This window comes from Oncorhynchus gorbuscha, linkage group LG11 (genome assembly GCF_021184085.1).
Source record: "Oncorhynchus gorbuscha isolate QuinsamMale2020 ecotype Even-year linkage group LG11, OgorEven_v1.0, whole genome shotgun sequence".
In the NCBI taxonomy this organism is placed as follows: domain Eukaryota; kingdom Metazoa; phylum Chordata; class Actinopteri; order Salmoniformes; family Salmonidae; genus Oncorhynchus; species Oncorhynchus gorbuscha.
In genome coordinates, this window is record NC_060183.1 from 46,754,285 (window position 1) to 46,776,559 (window position 22,275).

The 22,275-nt window shown below is 48.1% G+C and overlaps 1 protein-coding gene across 1 annotated transcript in view; it reads right to left on the bottom strand.

Moving 5' to 3' along the window:
- Nucleotides 1-14,254: 14,254 nt before the first annotated feature.
- opn4xa (opsin 4xa) overlaps nt 14,255-22,275 on the bottom strand; it is an 89,450-nt gene continuing 81,429 nt past the window's right edge. The window contains exons 9-10 of the mRNA XM_046368157.1: nt 15,564-15,713; nt 14,255-15,188 (exon numbers count right to left, since the gene is read on the bottom strand). Coding sequence (XP_046224113.1) covers nt 14,802-15,188; nt 15,564-15,713 — 537 coding nt within the window. The 3' untranslated portion in view covers nt 14,255-14,801. The remainder of the gene's footprint in view (nt 15,189-15,563; nt 15,714-22,275) is intronic.

Genomic DNA, 22,275 nt, shown 5'->3' on the forward strand with positions numbered 1-22,275 from the left:
CACTGGGCCCCCCTTCAGCAGTGAGGTAATGGGAGCCGCTATCTGGCCAAAACCCCGGATAAACCTCCGGTAGTAGTTGGCAAAACCCAAAAACCGCTGCACCTCCTTTACCGTGGTTGGAGTCAGCCAATTACGCATGGCCCTAATGCGGTCACCCTCCATCACCACCCCCGAGGTGGAAATGCGATATCCCAGAAAAGAGACGGCTCGTTTAGAGAACACGCATTTCTCAGCCTTGACGTATAGGTCATGCTCCAGCAGTCTACCAAGCACTTTGCGCACCAGAGACACATGCGCGGTGTGAGTGGCCGAGTAGATCAGAATGTCATCGATATAAACAACCACTCCCTGCCCGCACAGGTCCCTGAGAATCTCGTCTACAAAGGATTGGAAAACGGCTGGAGCATTCTTTAACCCATACGGCATGACGAGGTACTCATAGTGGCCGGATGTAGTACTAAATGCGGTTTTCCACTCATCTCCCTTCCGAATACGCACCAGACTATACGCGCTCCTGAGATCCAGTTTTGTGAAGAACTGCGCTCCGTGGAACGATTCCACCGCCGTAGCGATGAAAGGTAGAGGGTAACTATACCCCACTGTGATGGCGTTTAGACCTCTATAATCGATACACGGACGCAAGCCTCCCTCCTTTTTCCTCACAAAAAAGAAACTCGAGGAGATGGGTGAAATGGAGGGCCGAATGTACCCCTGTCCCAGCGACTCCGTGACATATGTCTCCATTGCCAACGTTTCCTCCTGGGACAGCGGGTACACGTGACTCTTGGGAAGCGCAGCGTCCACCTGGAGATCTATCGTACAATCCCTTCCCGGTCGATAAGGTGGTAATTTAGTCGCTTTCACTTTACTGAAAGCGATTGCCAAATCGGCATACTCGGGGGGAATGCACACCGTGGAACCATGGTCTGGACTCTCCACCGACGTGGCACCGATGGAAACTCCCAAACACCTTCCAGAACACTCCTCTGACCACCCCTGGAGAACCCCCTGTCTCCATGAAATTTTAGGATTGTGCCGGGCCAGCCAGGGAGTCCCCAGCACCACTGGAAACGCAGGCGAATCAATAATAAAAAAACTGATACGCTCCCTATGATTCCCCTGCGTCACCATGTCCAGTGGGACCGTGGTCTCCCTGACCATCCCTGACCCTAATGGCCGGCTATCTAGGGAGTGCACGGGGAAAGGAGAATCTATCGGCACCAGCGGAACCCCTAACTTAAGGGCGAGTCCGCGATCCATAAAGTTCCCAGCTGCGCCTGAATCGACTAGCGCCCTATGCTGGGAAGAGGGAAAAAAGTGAAGGAAAGAGATTAAGACAAACATATGGCCAACAAGGGGTTCTGGGTGAGTATGATGCTGACTCACCTGGGGTGACCGAGAAGCGTTCCGCCTGCCATCTCTACTCCCAGACGGACCCCCCCAGCACCGATCAGACGTGTGCCCTCTCCGACCACAGTTGGTGCAGGGCAGGCCACCTCCTCCGGTACCCCTCGGCGTAGCCCCTCCCAACTCCATGGGAATGGGAGCGGAGGGGCTGGGTGGTGGAACGCACAGAACCCTCTCTGAACGCCCGCGGGCAGCCAGCAGATTATCCAGTCAAATGGACATGTCGATCAGCTGATCCAGTGACAGAGTGGTGTCCCGACACGCTAACTCCCGGCGGACGTCCTCTCGGAGACTACACCTGTAGTGGTCCATAAGGGCCCTGTCGTTCCACCCAGAACCGGCTGCCAAGGTCCGGAACTCCAGCGCGTAATCCTGGGCGCTCCTCTTCTCCTGCCTGAGATGAAATAGTCGTTCTCCCACCGCTCGGCCATCTAGAGGGTGATCAAACACGGCACGGAAGCGGCAGGAAAACTCTGTGTAGTGCTCCCGCGCTGAGTCTGGGCCATTCCAGACTGCGTTCGCCCACTCCAGAGCACGACCCGTGAGGCAGGAGATGAGGACACTCACCCTCTCTGCTCCTGAGGGAGTGGGTCTGATGGTGGCCAGGTATAGCTCCAGCTGAAGCAGAAACCCCTGGCAACCCGCCGCCGCTCCATCATAAGCCCTCGGTAGCGTGAGACGGAGGGTGCTGGAGTCGGGAGATGGGGAGTCCGGAACCGTGGGTGCCGAAGGTGGAGAGAGGAGACCACTCCTCTCCCATCTTTCCATTCTCTCCATCACTTGATCCATCGCGGATCCGATCCGATGGAGGACGGTGGTGTGGTGGAGAACCCGTTCCTCCATCGATGGGAGAGGGTTGGCTGCTGCTCCTGCTGACTCCGTCAATCTGATAGGTGCGGGATTCTGTAATGCTCCGGGTGTCGTGGGTGTGGAGTCAAATGCAGGAGACAGAGTTCAATGCTGTGCGTCTTTACTAGCACCAACGCACCACAGGGTGCTCACAAAAGTAACATTCCCAAACACAGGGGAAAAAGTACAATGGAAAAAATCACGACTAGGCACTAAGCACGTACCTCTACAACAGAGCCGAAGGTTTACAATGAAATAATCCCGCACAACAACCAGGCGGGCCGGCTGTCTAATAAAGACAAACTAATTAAACATGAACAGGTGCTACCACTAAACATACAAGGAGGGGGAGGAAAAACAATCAGTGGCAGCTAATAGGCCGGTGATGACGACCGCCGAGCGCCACCCGCCCGGGAAGGGGAAACACCCTCGGTCGGACTCGTGACAGTTGCTATGGGAACGACATCTTCAACGCACGTTCTAATGAACATGGAGATGGACCTAATTTATTGGAAGAGCTCAAGGACTTACATGTAAATGTAAGGAGGATCTTCAAAGAGGCTAATGGAGTGGAGCTGGGGGTAACCTGGGGCTAGGAAGAGAGTAACAGGGGAAGTGTTTACATTTACATTTACATTTAAGTCATTTAGCAGACGCTCTTATCCAGAGCGACTTACAAATTGGTGCATTCACCTTATGACATCCAGTGGGACAGTCACTTAACAATAGTGCATCTAAAACTTAGGGGGGGTGGGGTGAGAGGGATTACTTATCCTATCCTAGGTATTCCTTAAAGAGGTGGGGTTTCAGGTGTCTCCGGAAGGTGGTGATTGACTCCGCTGTCCTGGCGTCGTGAGGGAGTTTGTTCCACCATTGGGGGGCCAGGGCAGCGAACAGTTTTGACTGGGCTGAGCGGGAGCTGTACTTCCTCAGTGGTAGGGAGGCGAGCAGGCCAGAGGTGGATGAACGCAGTGCCCTTGTTTGGGTGTAGGGCCTGATCAGAGCCTGGAGGTACTGAGGTGCCGTTCCCCTCACAGCTCCGTAGGCAAGCACCATGGTCTTGTAGCGGATGCGAGCTTCAACTGGAAGCCAGTGGAGAGAGCGGAGGAGCGGGGTGACGTGAGAGAACTTGGGAAGGTTGAACACCAGACGGGCTGCGGCGTTCTGGATGAGTTGAAGGGGTTTAATGGCACAGGCAGGGAGCCCAGCCAACAGCGAGTTGCAGTAATCCAGACGGGAGATGACAAGTGCCTGGATGAGGACCTGCGCCGCTTCCTGTGTGAGGCAGGGTCGTACTCTGCGGATGTTGTAGAGCATGAACCTACAGGAACGGGCCACCGCCTTGATGTTGGTTGAGAACGACAGGGTGTTGTCCAGGATCACGCCAAGGTTCTTGGCGCTCTGGGAGGAGGACACAATGGAGTTGTCAACCGTGATGGCGAGATCATGGAACGGGCAGTCCTTCCCCGGGAGGAAGAGCAGCTCCGTCTTGCCGAGGTTCAGCTTGAGGTGGTGATCCGTCATCCACACTGATATGTCTGCCAGACATGCAGAGATGCGATTCGCCACCTGGTCATCAGAAGGGGGAAAGGAGAAGATTAATTGTGTGTCGTCTGCATAGCAATGATAAGAGAGACCATGTGAGGTTATGACAGAGCCAAGTGACTTGGTGTATAGCGAGAATAGGAGAGGGCCAAGAACAGAGCCCTGGGGGACACCAGTGGTGAGAGCGCGTGGTGAGGAGACAGATTCTCGCCATGCCACCTGGTAGGAGCGACCTGTCAGGTAGGACGCAATCCAAGCGTGGGCCGCGCCGGAGATGCCCAACTCGGAGAGGGTGGAGAGGAGGATCTGATGGTTCACAGTATCGAAGGCAGCCGATAGATCTAGAAGGATGAGAGCAGAGGAGAGAGAGTTAGCTTTAGCAGTGCGGAGCGCCTCCGTGATACAGAGGAGAGCAGTCTCAGTTGAATGACTAGTCTTGAAACCTGACTGATTTGGATCAAGAAGGTCATTCAGAGAGAGATAGCAGGAGAGCTGGCCAAGGACGGCACGTTCAAGAGTTTTGGAGAGAAAAGAAAGAAGGGATACTGGTCTGTAATTGTTGACATCGGAGGGATCGAGTGTAGGTTTTTTCAGAAGGGGTGCAACTCTCGCTCTCTTGAAGACGGAAGGGACGTAGCCAGCGGTCAGGGATGAGTTGATGAGCGAGGTGAGGTAAGGGAGAAGGTCTCCGGAAATGGTCTGGAGAAGAGAGGAGGGGATAGGGTCAAGCGGGCAGGTTGTTGGGCGGCCGGCCGTCACAAGACGCGAGATTTCATCTGGAGAGAGAGGGGAGAAAGAGGTCAGAGCACAGGGTAGGGCAGTGTGAGCAGAACCAGCGGTGTCGTTTGACTTAGCAAACGAGGATCGGATGTCGTCGACCTTCTTTTCAAAATGGTTGACGAAGTCATCTGCAGAGAGGGAGGAGGGGGGAGGGGGCGGAGGATTCAGGAGGGAGGAGAAGGTGGCAAAGAGCTTCCTAGGGTTAGAGGCAGATGCTTGGAATTTAGCGTGGTAGAAAGTGGCTTTAGCAGCAGAGACAGAGGAGGAAAATGTAGAGAGGAGGGAGTGAAAGGATGCCAGGTCCGCAGGGAGGCGAGTTTTCCTCCATTTCCGCTCAGCTGCCCGGAGCCCTGTTCTGTGAGCTCGCAATGAGTCATCGAGCCACGGAGCGGGGAGGGAGGACCGAGCCGGCCTGGAGGATAGGGGACATAGAGAGTCAAGGGATGCAGAGAGGGAGGAGAGGAGGGTTGAGGAGGCAGAATCAGGAGATAGGTGGGAGAAGGTTTGAGCGGAGGGAAGAGATGATAGGATGGAAGAGGAGAGAGTAGCGGGGGAGAGAGAGCGAAGGTTGGGACGGCGCGATACCATCCGAGTAGGGGCAGTGTGGGAGGTGTTGGATGAGAGCGAGAGGGAAAAGGATACAAGGCAGTGGTCGGAGACTTGGAGGGGAGTTGCAATGAGGTTAGTGGAAGAACAGCATCTAGTAAAGATGAGGTCGAGCGTATTGCCTGCCTTGTGAGTAGGGGGGAAGGTGAGAGGGTGAGGTCAAAAGAGGAGAGGAGTGGAAAGAAGGAGGTAGAGAGGAAAGAGTCAAAGGTAGACGTGGGGAGGTTAAAGTCGCCCAGAACTGTGAGAGGTGAGCCGTCCTCAGGAAAGGAGCTTATCAAGGCATCAAGCTCATTGATGAACTCTCCGAGGGAACCTGGAGGGCGATAAATGATAAGGATGTTAAGCTTGAAAGGGCTAGTAACTGTGACAGCATGGAATTCAAAGGAGGCGATAGACAGATGGGTAGGGGAAAGAGAGAATGACCACTTGGGAGAGATGAGGATCCCGGTGCCACCACCCCGCTGACCAGACGCTCTCGGGGTGTGCGAGAACACGTGGGCGGACGAAGAGAGAGCAGTAGGAGTAGCAGTGTTGTCTGTGGTGATCCATGTTTCCGTCAGTGCCAAGAAGTCGAGGGACTGGAGGGAGGCATAGGCTGAGATGAACTCTGCCTTGTTGACCGCAGATTGGCAGTTCCAGAGGCTACCGGAGACCTGGAACTCCACGTGGGTCGTGCGCGCTGGGACCACCAGAGTAGGATGGCCGCGGCCACGCGGTGAGGAGCGTTTGTATGGTCTGTGCAGAGAGGAGAGAACAGGGATAAACAGACACATAGTTGACAGGCTACAGAAGAGGCTACGCTAATGCAAAGGAGATTGGAATGACAAGTGGACTACACGTCTCGAATGTTCAGAAAGTTAAGCTACGTAGCAAGAATCATATTGACTAAAATGATTAAAATGATACAGTACTGCTGAAGTAGGCCAGCTGGCAGTGGGTGCGTTGTTGACACTACACTAATCAAGTCGTTCCGTTGAGTGTAATAGTTTCTGCAGTGTTGCTATTCGGGGCTAGCAGGCTAGCTAGCAGTGTTGTTTACGTTACGTTGCGTTAAAAGAACGACAATAGATGGCTAGCGAACCTAGAAAATCGCTCTAGACTACACAATTATCTTTGATACAAAGACGGCTATGTAGCTAGCTAAGTAGCTAGCTACGATCAAACAAATCAAACCGTTGTACTGTAATGAAATGAAGTGAAAATGTGATACTACCTGTGAATGCGACCGGGTAGTTGAGTTCTATACAGAAGACGTTGGCTAGCGTTGGCTAGCTAGCAGAGTCACCTACGTTAAGGACGACAAATAGCTGGCTAGCTAACCTCGGTAAATGGCTAGCTAACCTCGGTAAATTAAGATAATCACTCTAAGACTACACACTCTAAACCTAAACAACACAATTATCTTGGATACGATGATACGAAGACAGCAAAGACAGCTATGTAGCTAGCTAACACTAAACTAATCAAGTCGTTCAGTTGAGTGTAATAGTTTCTCCAGTGCAGCTAATCAGTGGACGTTAGCTAGCTGGCTAGTGAAGACTACGTTAGGACGGCGAAATACGATAATTACGCAATTATCTTTGATACAAAGACGGCTATGTAGCTAGCTGAGAAGAAATTGCTAAGATAAGACAAATCAAACCGTTGTGATATAATGAAATATAATGAAAAAGTTATACTACCCGTGGGAGCGTGGGAGCGAAGTGCAGATGCAGTGCAGGTGATGTGCACTGAAATAGAGGATCCGCTCAGAAGTTTGAGGAAGTATCCAGGGGATCATGTACTGTTATGAGTTGAGATTCAGGTCATCAGCTGATAAAGTCATGCTTTAACCGCAGGGGTGCAAAGGGCAGCATTTTTGTATTTTTTCAGCTGATTGCTCCTACAGCATAACTGATCAATGACACCCAGTGGAGAGAGAGTGAGAGAGAGAGAGTTCACTCACCTGGTCCTGGTCCAAAACATCAGCAGACTACTCTAAATGTTAAGAGAAAAGTCACTACCCAAAAACCTCTGCTCTAAAGGAATGTATTTATAGTTCAACCTTATTGCTGGAAAAGAGAGTCGTAACCTTCATCGCTGTTGTACTGTACTTTCATTAAAGATCTAGACAGAGATTAGCAACAGGCACACTTACTGTACAGTATAGAGGCCATAGCACAGTAATATCTGGAAATAAAAGCACTGCATGATCGGTGTTACATCATTTCTATGGTAGTGCTGCATTAGCATCAGCAATCGTTCCAAGTAGTTTTACCTAGATAAATGTGCTTAATCCCGAAGAAGATCAATGATTAATGTGCACGCAGCTCAGCATTTATTCAGTATCGCTCAGCAGTGATTCACATTTATCGAACATGATTCAGGAACAGGTGTCTCATATAATGTATGGTGTAATTACATAACTGTATACGCTGTAAAGTACTCAGGAAATTCTGGAGCAAGAAGTTCAAAGAAGTTCAGAGAATTTAGATGAGAAGGTGCCTTGCTGTGTCATGCCTCAAATCGGTTAGTCTTGTGTACCATGTACTTGAAAGAATTTCAAGGAAGTAGACATGGGTGCAATTTGAGTTTATGCAGTAGAAGTATTGCCTCATCTACAATTGCACATATCCTATAGGTAAAGATACCCAAACAAATATCCCTAGAGTTCTGTTAAGGGAATTTTGATCAATAATGACTAATTATGTATACATTTCAATCAGGACTGACTAATCAGAATACTATTATATTACTGTATATGTATGAATTTTCTTTATAATCCTAGTACTGAATATAATGTGCGTAAATATAATCAAGAATTAGAACAATGACTGTCTGTTCCTTGGTAGAAATGAATGAACTCATAGCCAGACTGGCTAGAAGGCTTATCTACACAGGCAGACCTTGGCTCGGTCGTATATTATCTAAATTAGGATAGATGTGGGAAGGCTTGAGAACTATACAGTCTTTGTACCAGTGTCAAGAAGAGACGGAACAGTTAGAAAACGCTGACGTCATTTTCAGTTTATAACCTGTGGTAAAATGTATCATGGGCAGTACTCTCGAGAATAAACGCTGCTGGTTGATTTTAAAGACTGGTCTCTGACCATTTTATACAAATAAGAGTCTTACAAATTCTTATGAATTGACAGAGTGTTTCATTTTAATTGGGTATTAATACATAGAGGAATTTAATTCCTGTAACAAGTTCCCTTCCAAAATATGAATTCCAAAATATGAATACGATTAAGGTTCGATCAGGGTTATTCCGGGTTTGGTATAGAAACCCCCACCCCTCTTCTCAAAGCCCATATACAGTAGCAGAAGCACCATGCCAATTTGGGGGCACAGGGGCACGTACCACCTCAGATTTGTCCTGTTTTATATGAAATACATTAATTGTTGTTGTTTCTCTGTAGTACCATTAACCACTGAGCAGTTTTATGAAGTTGGCTTTAGCCCAGATACACTACATGACCAAAAGTCATGACCGAACATCTCTTTCCAAAATCATGGGCATTAATATGGAGTTGGTCCCCCCTTTTCTGCTATAGTAGCCTCTACTCTGCTTGGAAAGCTTTGTACTCGATTTTGGAACATTGCTGAGGGGACTTGCTTCCATTCAGCCACAAGAGCATTAATGAGGTCGGGCACTGATGTTGGGCGATTAGGCCTGGCTCACAGTCGGCGTTCCTATTCATCACAAATGTGTTTGAATGGGGTTTAGGTCAGGGCTCTGTGCAAGCCAGTCAAGTTCTTCCACCCCAATCTCGACAAACCAGTTCTGTATGGACCTCGCTTTGTGCACTGGGGCAATGTCATGCTGAAACAGGAAAGGGCTTTCCACAAAATGGTGCTACAAAGTTGGAAGCACATAATTGTCTAGAATGTCTTGTGTGCTGTAGTGTTAAGATTTCCCTTCACTGGAACTAAGGGGCCTAGCCCGAACCATGAAAAACAGCCACAGACCATTATTCCTCTTCCACCAAACTTTACAGTTAGCACTATGCATTTTGGCAGGTAGCATTCTCCTGGCATCCACCAAACCCAGATTCGTCTGTCGGACTGCCAGATGGTGAAGTGAGATTCACCACTCCAGAGAATGTGTTTCCACTGCTCCAGAGTTTTTTGACGAACTGACTTGTTAGAAAGGTGACATCCTATAACGGTGTAAGGCCATTCTACTACCAATATGTGTCTATGGAGATTGCATGGTTGTGTGCTCAGTGTTATACACCTGTTAGCAACGGGTGTGGCTGAAATATCAAAACCCACTAATTTGAAGGGGTGTCCAAATTCCCAATCTCTCAACTTCATAACTAGCTACCAGGAAGCCATTTCAGGCTATCAATCAAGTTAGAGTAGCTAGCTTGTCTATATTAGCTGGCATGCCTATTGGCAAGGTTGGTATACTTTAGAAAAGCAAGCAATTACTAAACTGAATAAAGACTCACATTTCTCTCAATCTTGTACCCAGATTTTAGCAGAGAAGCATATTTAGTTTCTTTAATAAAAAAATAAACACCAGTCAGGAGGATACAGACAGCTCAAGAGGTATGCTTAGATAAAAAATAAACATATATATATATTTTTTTACATAGAATTAAGCATAGTGATTATGGCTCTAGATTGTAAAATTCTCCAATTTGGGACCCACCCCCCAGCCATCATGTCATTTGCTCCCCTTCAGATTTTGGGGTTTATGACACCCCTACCATGTAGTAAACTCAGCAAAAAAAGAAACGTCCCTTTTTCAGGACCCTTTCTTTCAAAGATAATTAGTAAAAATCAAAATAACTTCACAGAGCTTAATTGTGAAGGGTTTAAAGACTGTTTCCCTTGCTTGTTCAAACAACCATAAAAATTAAAGAACATGCACCTGTGGAACGGTCATTAAGACACTAACAGCTTACAGACGGTAGGCAATTTAAGGTCACAGTTATGAAAACTTAGGACACTAAAGAGGCCTTTCTACTGACTGAAAAACAGCAAAAGAAAGATGCCCAGTGTCCCTGCTCATCTGCGTGAACGTGCTTTAGGCATGCTGCAAGGAGGCATAAGGACTGCAGATGTGGCCAGAGCAATAAATTGCAATGTCCGTACTATGAGACGCTTAAGACAGCGCTACAGGGAGACAGGACGGACAGCTGATCGTCCTCGCAGTGGAAGACCACGTGTAACACCTGCACAGGATCGGTACATCCGAACTTCACACCGGCGGGACAGATACAGGATGGCAACAACAACTGAACAGGAACGCACAATCCCTCCATCAGTGCTCAGACTGTCCGCAATAGGCTGAGAGAGGCTGGACTGAGGGCTTGTAGGCCTGTTGTAAGGCAGGTCCTCACCAGACATCACCTGCAACAACATCGCCTATGGGCACAAACCCACCGTCGCTGAACCAGACAGGACTGGCAAAAAGAGATCTTCACTGACGAGTTGCGGTTTTGTCTCACCAGGGGTAATGGTCGGATTCGCGTTTATCGTCGAAGGAATGAGCTTTACACCGAGGCCGGTACTCTGGAGCGGGATCGATTTGGAGGTGCAGGGTCCGTCATGGTCTGGGGCGGTGTGTCACAGCATCATCGGACTGAGCTTGTTGTCATTGCAGGCAATCTCAACGCTGTGTGTTACAGGGAAGGCATCCTTCTCACTCATGTGGTACCCTTCCTGCAGGCTCATCCTGACATGACAATGCCACCAGCCATACTGCTCGTTCTGTGCATGATTTCCTGCAAGACAGGAATTTCAGTGTTCTGCCATGGCCAACGAAGAGCCCGGATCTCAATCCCATTGATCACGTCTGGGATCTGTTGGATCAGAGGGTGAGGGCTAGGGCCATTCCCCTCAGAAATGTCTGGGAACTTGCAGTCTGGGAACTTGCAGGCGCCTTGGTGGAAGAGTGGGGTAACATCTCACAGCAAGAACTGGCAAATCTGGTGCAGTTCATGAGGAGGAGATGCATTGCAGTACTTAATGCAGCTGGTGGCCACACCAGATACCGACTGTTACTTTTTTTTGGACCCCCCCTTTGTTCAGGGACACATTATTCCATTTCTGTTAGTCACATGTCTGTGGAACATGTTCAGTTTATGTCTCAGCTGTTGAATCTTGTTATGTTCATACAAATATTTACACATGTGAAGTTTGCTGAAAATAAACACAGTTGACAGTGAGAGGACGTTTCTTTTTTTTGCTGAGTTTATAAACCCATCAAGTAATAGGACTCTCATACCTACAGGAAATACAAGATTATGTGCACATACAACACAACATACAGTACTTGTGACAGATGATAAAGACATTCTCTACATTCCACGGGGGCTTACAAACCCAGTCGTAGACTGTTGGGGGGAAAATGAAGTGTCCATTAAAAACAGTCTAATCACGCACAAATACAACTGAAACATTTCAATAATGATTGTTTTTTTTCCCAAAGGTTAAATCACAGGAAATTACTAAATGTTATACACCCTAAGTAAAGTGTAGCGTATGTAAAAGTAACAGTGCTTGAGTCTAGATTATTTGGATTGGGCAGCATCATTTGGTTTGAATCAAGTTTGTCTTTTGGCTTATTGATTTCTGGTGAATCAGTTGGTCCTCTACCGATGTGCTGGTTGGTTTTTAGAATGTGCACATTCAGAATGAACCTTTGGGTTGGGCACCAAAAAGCAAGTCCATCCCAGTCTTTACAGTGTCTGTATGTATGTCCTGGTGTGGTGATGGTAGCTACTACGTAGGCTATAGCAGTAAAGCACAACCTACTCTGTGGCCTGCTGTAGGAGACACAATTATTTCTTTGTCATAAGACATAAGATCATACATAAGACAAACACATATACTTGGATAGAAGTGTGTCAAGATCATACAGTAAATCGTACATCCTCTGAAAGTTGTGAAAAAGTTAGTATCTGATTGGCTACACACAAAGACCAGATGATTGGCTATAGCTAAAAATACTTTAAAGTACTAAAGTCGTTTTCTGTGGTATCTGGACTTTAATTTACTATTAATATTTTTAACAACTTCTACTTCTACTTCACTACATTCCTAAAGAAAATCATGTACTTTCTACTCCATTCATTTTCCCTGACTTGAATGCTTAAAATGGTGCAATTCACACACTTATCAAGAGAACATCCTTGGTCATCTCTACTGCCTCTGATCTGCTTCCTTTGTAAATGATGTCAGAGTGTTTGAGTGTGCCCCCTGCTATACATACATTAAACAAGAAAATGGTGCTATCTGCTTTGCTTTATATAAGGAATTTGAAATGATCTATACTTGTACTTTTGATACTTAAGTATATTTTAGCAATTACATTTACTTTTGATACGTAAGTATATTTAAAACCAAATACTTTTACTCAAGTAGTATTTTACTGGGTGATTTTCACTTTAACTTGAGTCATTTTCTATTAAAGTGTCTTTACTTTTACTCAAATATAACAATTGTGTACTTTTCCCACCACTGCTGGCTACACACAGTTGCGACTGCGAGAACAGTAGTGATTACAGCTGATTGTATTTAACAGACATTGTAAAGGTGTTCCTTTAAATTGGACAGTAGCTTACATACAGTATAATTCTGTATTTCATATTACAGTACACTTACTTTAATATAAATATGGTATCAAAGCAAGTACTGCCCAATGACACACAGTACAATACTGTAAATTGACTGTATTATACTGTTTAAAAAGTATGTGCTACCATAATCGGAACAAATTAATGAATGGATGAATGAAATTCATCGAGGGGAGGGGTTTGTATTTCACAGTGTTTTACTGTAATTACAAGGGATTGGTACAAGCAGGTTGGTTGCTAGGTATATTTAAGCAATAAGAGGAAGAAGAGGTGTGGTATAATGCCAATATACCTCGGCTAAGGCAAAGGATCGTGGACTACAGGAAAAGGCGGGCCGAACAGGCCCCCATTAACATCAACGGGGCTGGAGTGGAGATTCAAGTTCCTTGGTGTCCACATCACCAACAAACTATCATTGTCCAAACACACCAAGACAGTCATGAAGAGGGCACAACAAAACCTTTTCCCCCTCAGGAGACTGAAAAGATTTGGCATTGGTCCCCAGATCCTCAAAAAGTTATACAGCTGCACCATTGAGAGCATCCTGACCGGTTGCAACACGACCTGGTATGGTAACGGCTCGGCATCTGACCGTAAGTCGCTACAGAGGGTAGTGCGAATGGCCCAGTACATCACTGGGGCCAAGCTTCATGCCATCCACGACCTATATAATAGGCGGTGTCAGAGGAAAGCCCATAAAATTGTCAGAGACTTCAGTCACCCAAGTCAAAGACCGTTTTCTCTGCCACCGCAAAGGCAAGCGGTACCGGAGCTCCATGTCTAGGACCAAAAGGCTCCTTAACAGCTTCTACCCCCAGCCCATAAGACTGCTGAACTATTGATCAAATGGCCACCGGATCAAATGGCCACCGGACCTCCTTATTTCTAATATAAACTGGTTACCAACGTAATTAGAGCAGTAAAAATAAATGTTTTGTCATAACCATGGTATATGGTCTGATATACCATGGCTGTCAGCCAATCAGCATTCAGGGATCGAACCACCCAGTTTATAATGATAAATATTTGGTGTTTTACATTACTTGCACTTCTGGAGGCCTTAACAAAGGCTTCCAAACTGGCAGCAACTACAGGACAAAACAGACCAAAAGGACATGGCAAAATGCTCAACCATTTAAGGTTTAAAGATGCACTATGCAGAAATCGCACCACCATTTCCTGGTTGCAAAAATTCTAATAGTTTGTTTTGTCATATAAACTGAAATTAGGCAAACAAGTATATTGTATATAGAATCACTGTACCATCTAAACTGCTGTGAAATATATTTTCCATAACCAAAACTATTGTATTTTCAGCTGTTTGAAGCTGGTATACAAAACCGAAAGTAAAATATTCAAAAACACAATTTATGAACAGGAAGCATAGAAATAACACACATATAACAGATCTACCACTTCTTAGACATGCTTTCAATGAGAATGACAAATCTATAAAATACATTTCTCTGTGAATTTGGTCAGGTTGCCCAAAAAGTTACAAATTGCAGCTATAATCTGGCCCCTGTACAAGTTGTAGGGACACTATAACCACATATTAGTTAAATTGGTGCAGCATTCTCACTCACGGGTGCAACAAAAATATATTTTTACAAGGCACACCTCAAAATATGTTAATGAGACAGAAACAGCAGTGCTGTGCACCCACCAGTGGTCAAAAGGTTTTTTGTACAGATGGAACGCTCCAAAGATACTGTACGGTACTGTATTCTGTGGGGTGGAATTACAGTACCATTCGAAATACAGCAACTCTTTCCTTGCCCACAACATTTTCCCACAATGCACCACAATTTACAGTATGCTGCAGAAAAATGTTTCAGATTATTTTACTGTTGATAATACCCAAAATGTGCATATAATTTACAGTTTTCAGTTACAGTGTATGTGTAACTTCCTTGGACCATAACAATCCTCACTTGCTCTCCTCACTTGCTTGTCTGTATTGTACAGTAATGTGACAGTAACACATCCACACATCATGCATACACCACAAAACCTTCAGACAGACTCAACAGGGGTGTTTCAGGAGAGGAATTTCTCTACCGACTCCAGCAGTTCAGTGGAGCAGTTTAAACTCTGCAGGCCCAGTAGCAAGTTCTTCTCACGGGTCTGTGCTCCATGCTCCTCCCCCTTATAGTCCCCCGTCGTCTCTGACGAGGGGATGATGATGATCTGGGAAACATTAGAGTGTCTGTGTTTGTTGTGGATCAGGGTCCTGGGGATCCTAAGGGGTGCGGCCGGCTCCACCTCAAGGGCTGACTGGGGGACTCTGTCCTGGGCCTTCTCCTTGTCCTGCTCCTGCCACCCCTTTCCAGCCTCCTCTCTGGTCATAAGGAGGGGCACAGTGGCCATGTTGACAGATTCAGACACCAGGTCGTGGTCACAGCTGCTCAGTGAGCCCCTCTCACACTATGAGAGCACCAAAATAAATGGGTCATGAATTACATTTTTACCATCCTTATAATTTTCAAGTGGTGACTTCTCAACTATATAACATTTTGAAAAACTCCTGTCTATGCCTCTGTTCCATTGCAAATGATTGCAAATTGCGTAAATAATGTATAAATAAATAAATGCATAATGTTAAAGCACCTGTGAACCTGAGTATACCAGGTACCAGCTGTTATTTAAATGTTGTATTACACTGTCATCCTGACAGATTCGTTTCATGTTCAGAAAAAGCATTACAGCGCCCCCCAAATGTGTATTTGAGTGACAGTTCGCCACAGAAACCGTGCAAAGTTCTACCCAGCCACCAACTCCTAGCTGGAACTCCAACCTTACCTTTTCCTGACTGTTGCTGTTCCTTATCTTGGCCCGCTGCTGGGATGACTGTCTGCACTCCTTCACCCTCAGAGCTCCAGAGGAGTGGCTGATTCTCAGAGACTGGCCCTGCTGGTCCATGGGGTCCAGCTCGACATCACTCCTCATCAGCTGTGGAGTTTACACACAATACGGGTCCAAGTCAGCCAGGTTCAAGTCATCCAGGTACAAGTCAGCCAGGTCCAAGTCATCCAGGTCCAAGTCAGCCAGGTCCAAGTCATCTAGGTCCAAGTCAGCCAGGTCCAAGTCATCCAGGTCCAGGTCATCCAGGTCCAAGTCATCCAGGTCCAAGTCAGCCAGGTCCAAGTCATCCAGGTCCAAGTCAGCCAGGTCCAAGTCATCCAGGTCCAAGTCATCCAGGTCCAAGTCAACCAAGTCATCCAGGTCCAAATCATCCAGGTCCAAGTCAGCCAGGTCCAAGTCATCCAGGTCCAAGTCATCCAGGTTCAAGTCAGCCAGGTTCAAGTCAGCCAGGTCCAAGTCATCCAGGTCCAAGTCATCCAGGTTCAAGTCAGCCAGGTTCAAGTCAGCCAGGTCCAAGTCATCCAGGTCCAAGTCAGCCAGGTCCAAGTCATCCAGGTCCAAGTCAACCAAGTCATCCAGGTCCAAGTCAACCAAGTCATCCAGGTCCAAGTCAACCAAGTCATCCAGGTCCAAGTCAACCAGGTCCAAGTCATCCAGGTCCAAGTCATCCAGGTTCAAGTCAGCCAGGTTCAAGTCAGCCAGGCCCAAGTCATCCAGGTCCAAGTCATCCAGGCCCAAGTCATCCAGGTCCAAGTCATCCCGGTCCAAGTCAGCCAGGTCCAAGTCAGCCAGGTCCAAGTCATCCAGGTCCAAGTCAACCAAGTCATCCAGGTCCAAGTCATCCAGGTCCAAGTCAACCAAGTAATACAGGTTCAAGTCAGCCAGGTCCAAGTCATGCAGGTCATCCAGGTCCAAGTCATCCAGGTCCAAGTCAACCAAGTCATCCAGGTCCAAGTCATCCAGGTCCAAGTCAGCCAGGTCCAAGTCAGCCATGTCAAAGTCATCCAGGTCCAAGTCAGACGGGTCCAAGTCAGCCAGGTCCAAGTCAGCCAGGTCCAAGTCAACCAAGTCATCCAGGTCCAAGTCAGCCAGGTCCAAGTCAACCAAGTCATCCAGGTCCAAGTCAGCCAGGTCCAAGTCAGCCAGGTCCAAGTCAGCCAGGTCCAAGTCAACCAAGTCATCCAGGTCCAAGTCATCCAGGTCCAAGTCAGCCAGGTCCAAGTCAGCCAGGTACAAGTCAGCCAGGTCCAAGTCAACCAGTTTTTTTGGGTGGGTCCTTTGTGTTTGGACAGAACTGTAGGAGGTTCAGTAGGTCCATATGTAGGAGGTCCAGGATATAGACCTCCTGCTGTTCAGCTGTGATTGTGCAGACTTAGCACTACAGTAGTGCTGAATCTGCCCAGGGCACCCTCCCCAGACCAGTGGACCACTGGACACACAGCTCTGAAGGGGCTCAGAAGGACACCCATTTCCCCTACAGACCTCTCCGATGGGTCCACAACAGCAAACACATACCGCATCAGAGCATCATACCCAGAGCTCCTGGTGTGCTGCTGGATGCATGTGTGTGTTAGCCAGTTAGTCAAGAGCCCTGGGGTGTGTCAGGGAGTTGTCTTGGCACCTAGAAGGCATTTTGGTCTTTGTCCTCACTCAGCAGCTGAGCTCTAATTCAGCATGTAAACACAAAGTAAAGTTATTGTGTGTTACACCAATGACGCATGAGACACGTCATAATGCTGGAATCCATAGCGATAAAACTGCCATGTCTTTTTGCTATATTACAACAAAGACGTTACTTCAAACTAAAGCACTGTTTTTCTCCTCAGACATCATTACACGCGAGATAGAACAGCAGACTTTACATCCTTTTTTTTTACCATGAAGCTGGATGTTCATCTCAAAACAAAAACAGTAACATATGTGCCTGGGGCAGCCTATGGGGCTATTTCACCTTTCGCAGCTTTAATCAGTTTAGGAGAATACATCTTAATACTGCTCCATTATATGGTATTTGTCTTGTGATATTGTTTACATAGTAATGTAGTGAAAAGATCTCACACGTGATGGTTTAGTCCAGTTCTCTCTAGAGCAGGTATTCCCAAACTGGGGTATGTGTACCCCCAGGGGTACGCACAATGCTTCCGGGGGTAGGCCAAATAAAAATGTGAACGATTTTTTTCATTTTTTTCCCCTTCACATTTTCAAACAGTACATTTATATTTTCCAACGGGGTTATACATTTGGGTGAGTTTTTAAAAATCGCCTGAGTAGCCTCGTTTTACTGCCAAAAATCAAATGAAACCATCTAGTGTTCAGCGAAATAACAAGACAATGTAAAATACAGGTATCCTAGTCAAATAATAGCAGGGCGCTGAAATGTTGCGCAATTTTTAACAGAATGTTCGAAAAAGTAGAGGGTCGACTGAAGAGGTTAATGAACGTTTGAGTTTTAATGAGTGCTATTAGCATTTAGCGTAGCGCATTTGCATTTCCAGATGGCTAGATGGCACGCCTGCGTGTCGGGTGCGCTTAAGAGGTTAACAAGGACAACACACAGGTCTTTCCATCATTGTATGATTTTTTTGTGTGCAAATGAACTCAAGCTTACGGACAATGTCAAACGTGATATACACTGCAGTGAAGCACTCAAGTGAGTTGGGTGCGCAATTACGCAGGTAATTTCCCGAAAGAGACGACACAAACAACTGGATTCGTTATCGGTTTCATGCCCCGCCACCAGTCCACTTACCGATATCTGAACAAGAGAGCCTCAACGAAATTGCAACAAGCGGTTCTGTGAAAAAGTAATTTAATCAGAAGCCACTGCCAGATTTCTGGATAGGGCTGCGCTCAGAGTATCCTGCCTTGGCAAATCGCGTGACCCTCATTAGCATGAAAACTAAATACAGGCACAGACTGTGTGGAAAAGGATTTAAGATTGAGACTCTCTCCAATACAACCCAACATTGCAGAGTTATGTGTATACTTTCAAGCATACCCTTCTCATTAACTTGTGGTGAGTTATTCACAATTTTCAATGAACAAATAAAGTTTTATATGTAAGATGGCTAAATAAAGAGCTAAATTATTGATTATTATTTGTGCCCTGGTCTTATAAGAGCTCTTTGTCACTTCCCATGAGCCGGGTTGTGACAAAAACTCACACGCATTCTTATGTTTAATAATGTATCGTATAGTGTGTTTGTGGCTGGCTTACAATTATGGCTAAAAATGACATTTGAGAGTGATCTGACCCTGGTGCTAGAGGGGGTACAGCTGGAGGTTGAATGTTTGAAGGGGTACAGGACTATAAAACGTTTGGGAACCACTGCTCTAGAGCACTGTGCTTTACAATGTTTTTCTTTTTTGTGATCAACATTTTAATACATTTTCTCAGAAACATACTTACAAAATAACAGATTGCAGTACAGAATGCAGTACATTGTTGCATTTGAATGTTTCTGTTTTTGTAGACTTGACTCCAGCCTTTGTGTATGCCTGGCAACATGAGACATCTATTCTCTATACTCTACCTCTACCCTCAACCCCTCCACTACTACGACCCACCCCTCTACCTCTACCCTCAACCCCTCCACTCCTACCACCCACTCCTCTACCTCTACCCTCAACCCCTCCACTCCTACCACCCACTCCTCTACCTCTACCCTCAACCCCTCCACTCCTACCACCCACTCCTCTACCTCTACCCTCAACCCCTCTACCTCTACCACCCACTCCTCTACCTCTACCCTCAACCCCTCCACTCCTACCACCCACTCCTCTACCTCTACCCTCAACCCCTCCACTCCTACCACCCACTCCTCTACCTCTACCCTCAACCCCTCTACCTCTACCACCCACTCCTCTACCCTCAACCCCTCTACCTCTACCCGCCACTCCTCTACCTCGACCCTCAACCCCTCCACTCCTACCACCGACTCCTCTACCTCTACCCTCAACCCCTCCACTCCTACCACCCACTCCTCTACCTCTAACCTCAACCCCACCACTCCTACCACCCACTCCTCTACCTCTACCCGCCACTCCTCTAAACTAAACTAAACCACTCTACCTCCACCCTGCACCCCTCTACCTCTACCCTCCACCCCTCTACCTCTACCCTCAACCCCTCTACCCCTACCACCCACTCCTCTCTCTCTACCCTCTACCCCTCCACTCCTACCACCCACTCCTCTACCTCTACCCTCAACCCCTCCACTCCTACCACCTACTCCTCTATCTCTACCTCTACCCTCACCCCTCCACTCCTACCACCCACTCCTCTACCTCTACCCTCAACCCCTCCACTCCTACCACCCACTCCTCTACCTCTATCCTCAACCCCTCCACTCCTACCACCCACTCCTCTACCTCTACCCTCAACCCCTCCACTCCTACCACCCACTCCTCTACCTCTAAACTCAACCCCTCCACTCCTACCACCCACTCCTCTACCTCTACCCTCAACCCCTCCACTCCTACCACCCACTCCTCTACCTCTATCCTCAACCCCTCCACTCCTACCACCCACTCCATTACCTCTACCCTCAACCACTCCACTCCTACCACCCACTCCTCTACACTAAACCACTCTACCTCTATCCTCAACCCCTCCACTCCTACCACCCACTCCTCTACCTCTACCCTCAACCCGACCACACCTACCACCCACTCCTCTACCTCTACTCTCAACCCCTCCACTCCTACCACCCACTCCTCTACCTCTACCCTCAACTCCTCCACTCCTACCACGCACTCCTCTATCTCTACCCTCAACCCCTCCACTCCTACCACCCACTCCTCTAACTCTACCCTCAACCCCTCCACTCCTACCACCCACTCCTCTACCTCTAAACTCAACCCCTCCACTCCTACCACCCACCCACTCCTCTACCTCTACCCTCAACCCCTCCACTCCTACCACCCACTCCTCTACCTCTACCCTCAACCCCTCCACTCCTACCACCCACTCCTCTACCTCTAAACTCAACCCCTCCACTCCTACCACCCACTCCTCTACCTCTACCCTCAACCCCTCCACTCCTACCACCCACTCCTCTACCTCTACCCTCAACCCCTCCACTCCTACCACCCACTCCTCTACCCCTACCCTCAACCCCTCCACTCCTACCACCCACTCCTCTACCTCTACCCTCAACCCCACCACTCCTACCACCCACTCCTCTACACTAAACCACTCTACCTCTATCCTCAACCCCTCCACTCCTACCACCCACTCCTCTACCTCTACCCGCCACTCCTCTAAACTAAACTAAACCACTTTACCTCTACCCTCAACCCCTCCACTCCTACCACCCACTCCTCTACACTAAACCACTCTACCTCTATCCTCAACCCCTCCACTCCTACCACCCACTCCTCTACCTCTACCCTCAACCCCTCCACTCCACTCCAACCACCCACTCCTCTACCTCTACCCTCAACCCCTCCACCCCTACCACCCACTCCTCTACCTCTACCCTCAACCCCTCCACTCCTACCATGCACTCCTCTACCCTCAACCCCTCCACTCCTACCACCCACTCCTCTACCTCTACCCTCAACCCCTCCACTCCTACCACCCACTCCTCTACCTCTAAACTCAACCCCTCCACTCCTACCACCCACTCCTCTACCTCTACCCTCAACCCCTCCACTCCTACCATCCACTCCTCTACCTCTAAACTCAACCCCTCCACTCCTACCACCCACTCCTCTACCTCTACCCTCAACCCCTCCACTCCTTACCACCCACTCCTCTACCTCTACCCTCAACCCCTCCACTCCTACCACCCACTCCTCTACCCTTACCCTCAACCCCTCCACTCCTACCACCCACTCCTCTACCTCTACCCTCAACCCCTCCACTCCTACCACCCACCCACCCACTCCTCTACCTCTACCCTCAACCCCACCACTCCTACCACCCACTCCTCTACCTCTACCCGCCACTCCTCTAAACTAAACTAAACCACTCTACCTCTACCCTCAACCCCTCCACTCCTACCACCCACTCCTCTACACTAAACCACTCTACCTCTATCCTCAACCCCTCCACTCCTACCACCCACTCCTCTACCTCTACCCTCAACCCCTCCACTCCAACCACCCACTCCTCTACCTCTACCCTCAACCCCTCCACTCCTACCACCCACTCCTCTATCTCTACCCGCCACTCCTCTAAACTAAACCACTCTACCTCTACCCTCCACCCCTCTACCTCTACCCTCAACCCCTCTACCCCTACTACCCACTCCTCTACCTCTACCCTCAACTCCTCCACTCCTACCACCCACTCCTCTACACTAAACCACTCTACCTCGACCCTCAACCCCTCCACTCCTACCACCCACTCCTCTACCTCAACCCTCAACCACTCCACTCCTACCACCCACTCCTCTATCTCTACCCTCAACCCATCCACTCCTACCACCCACCCCTCTACCTCTACCCTCCTCCCCTCTACCCATACCCACCACCCCTCTACCCCTACCCTCCACCCCTCTCCTCTACCCCTACCTTCCACCCCTCTCCTACACTCCTCCACCCCTACACTCCACCCCACTCCTACACACCTCTACCCCTACCCTCCACCCCTCTCCTACACTCCTCTACCCTCCACCCCTCTACCTTACACCACTCTACCCTC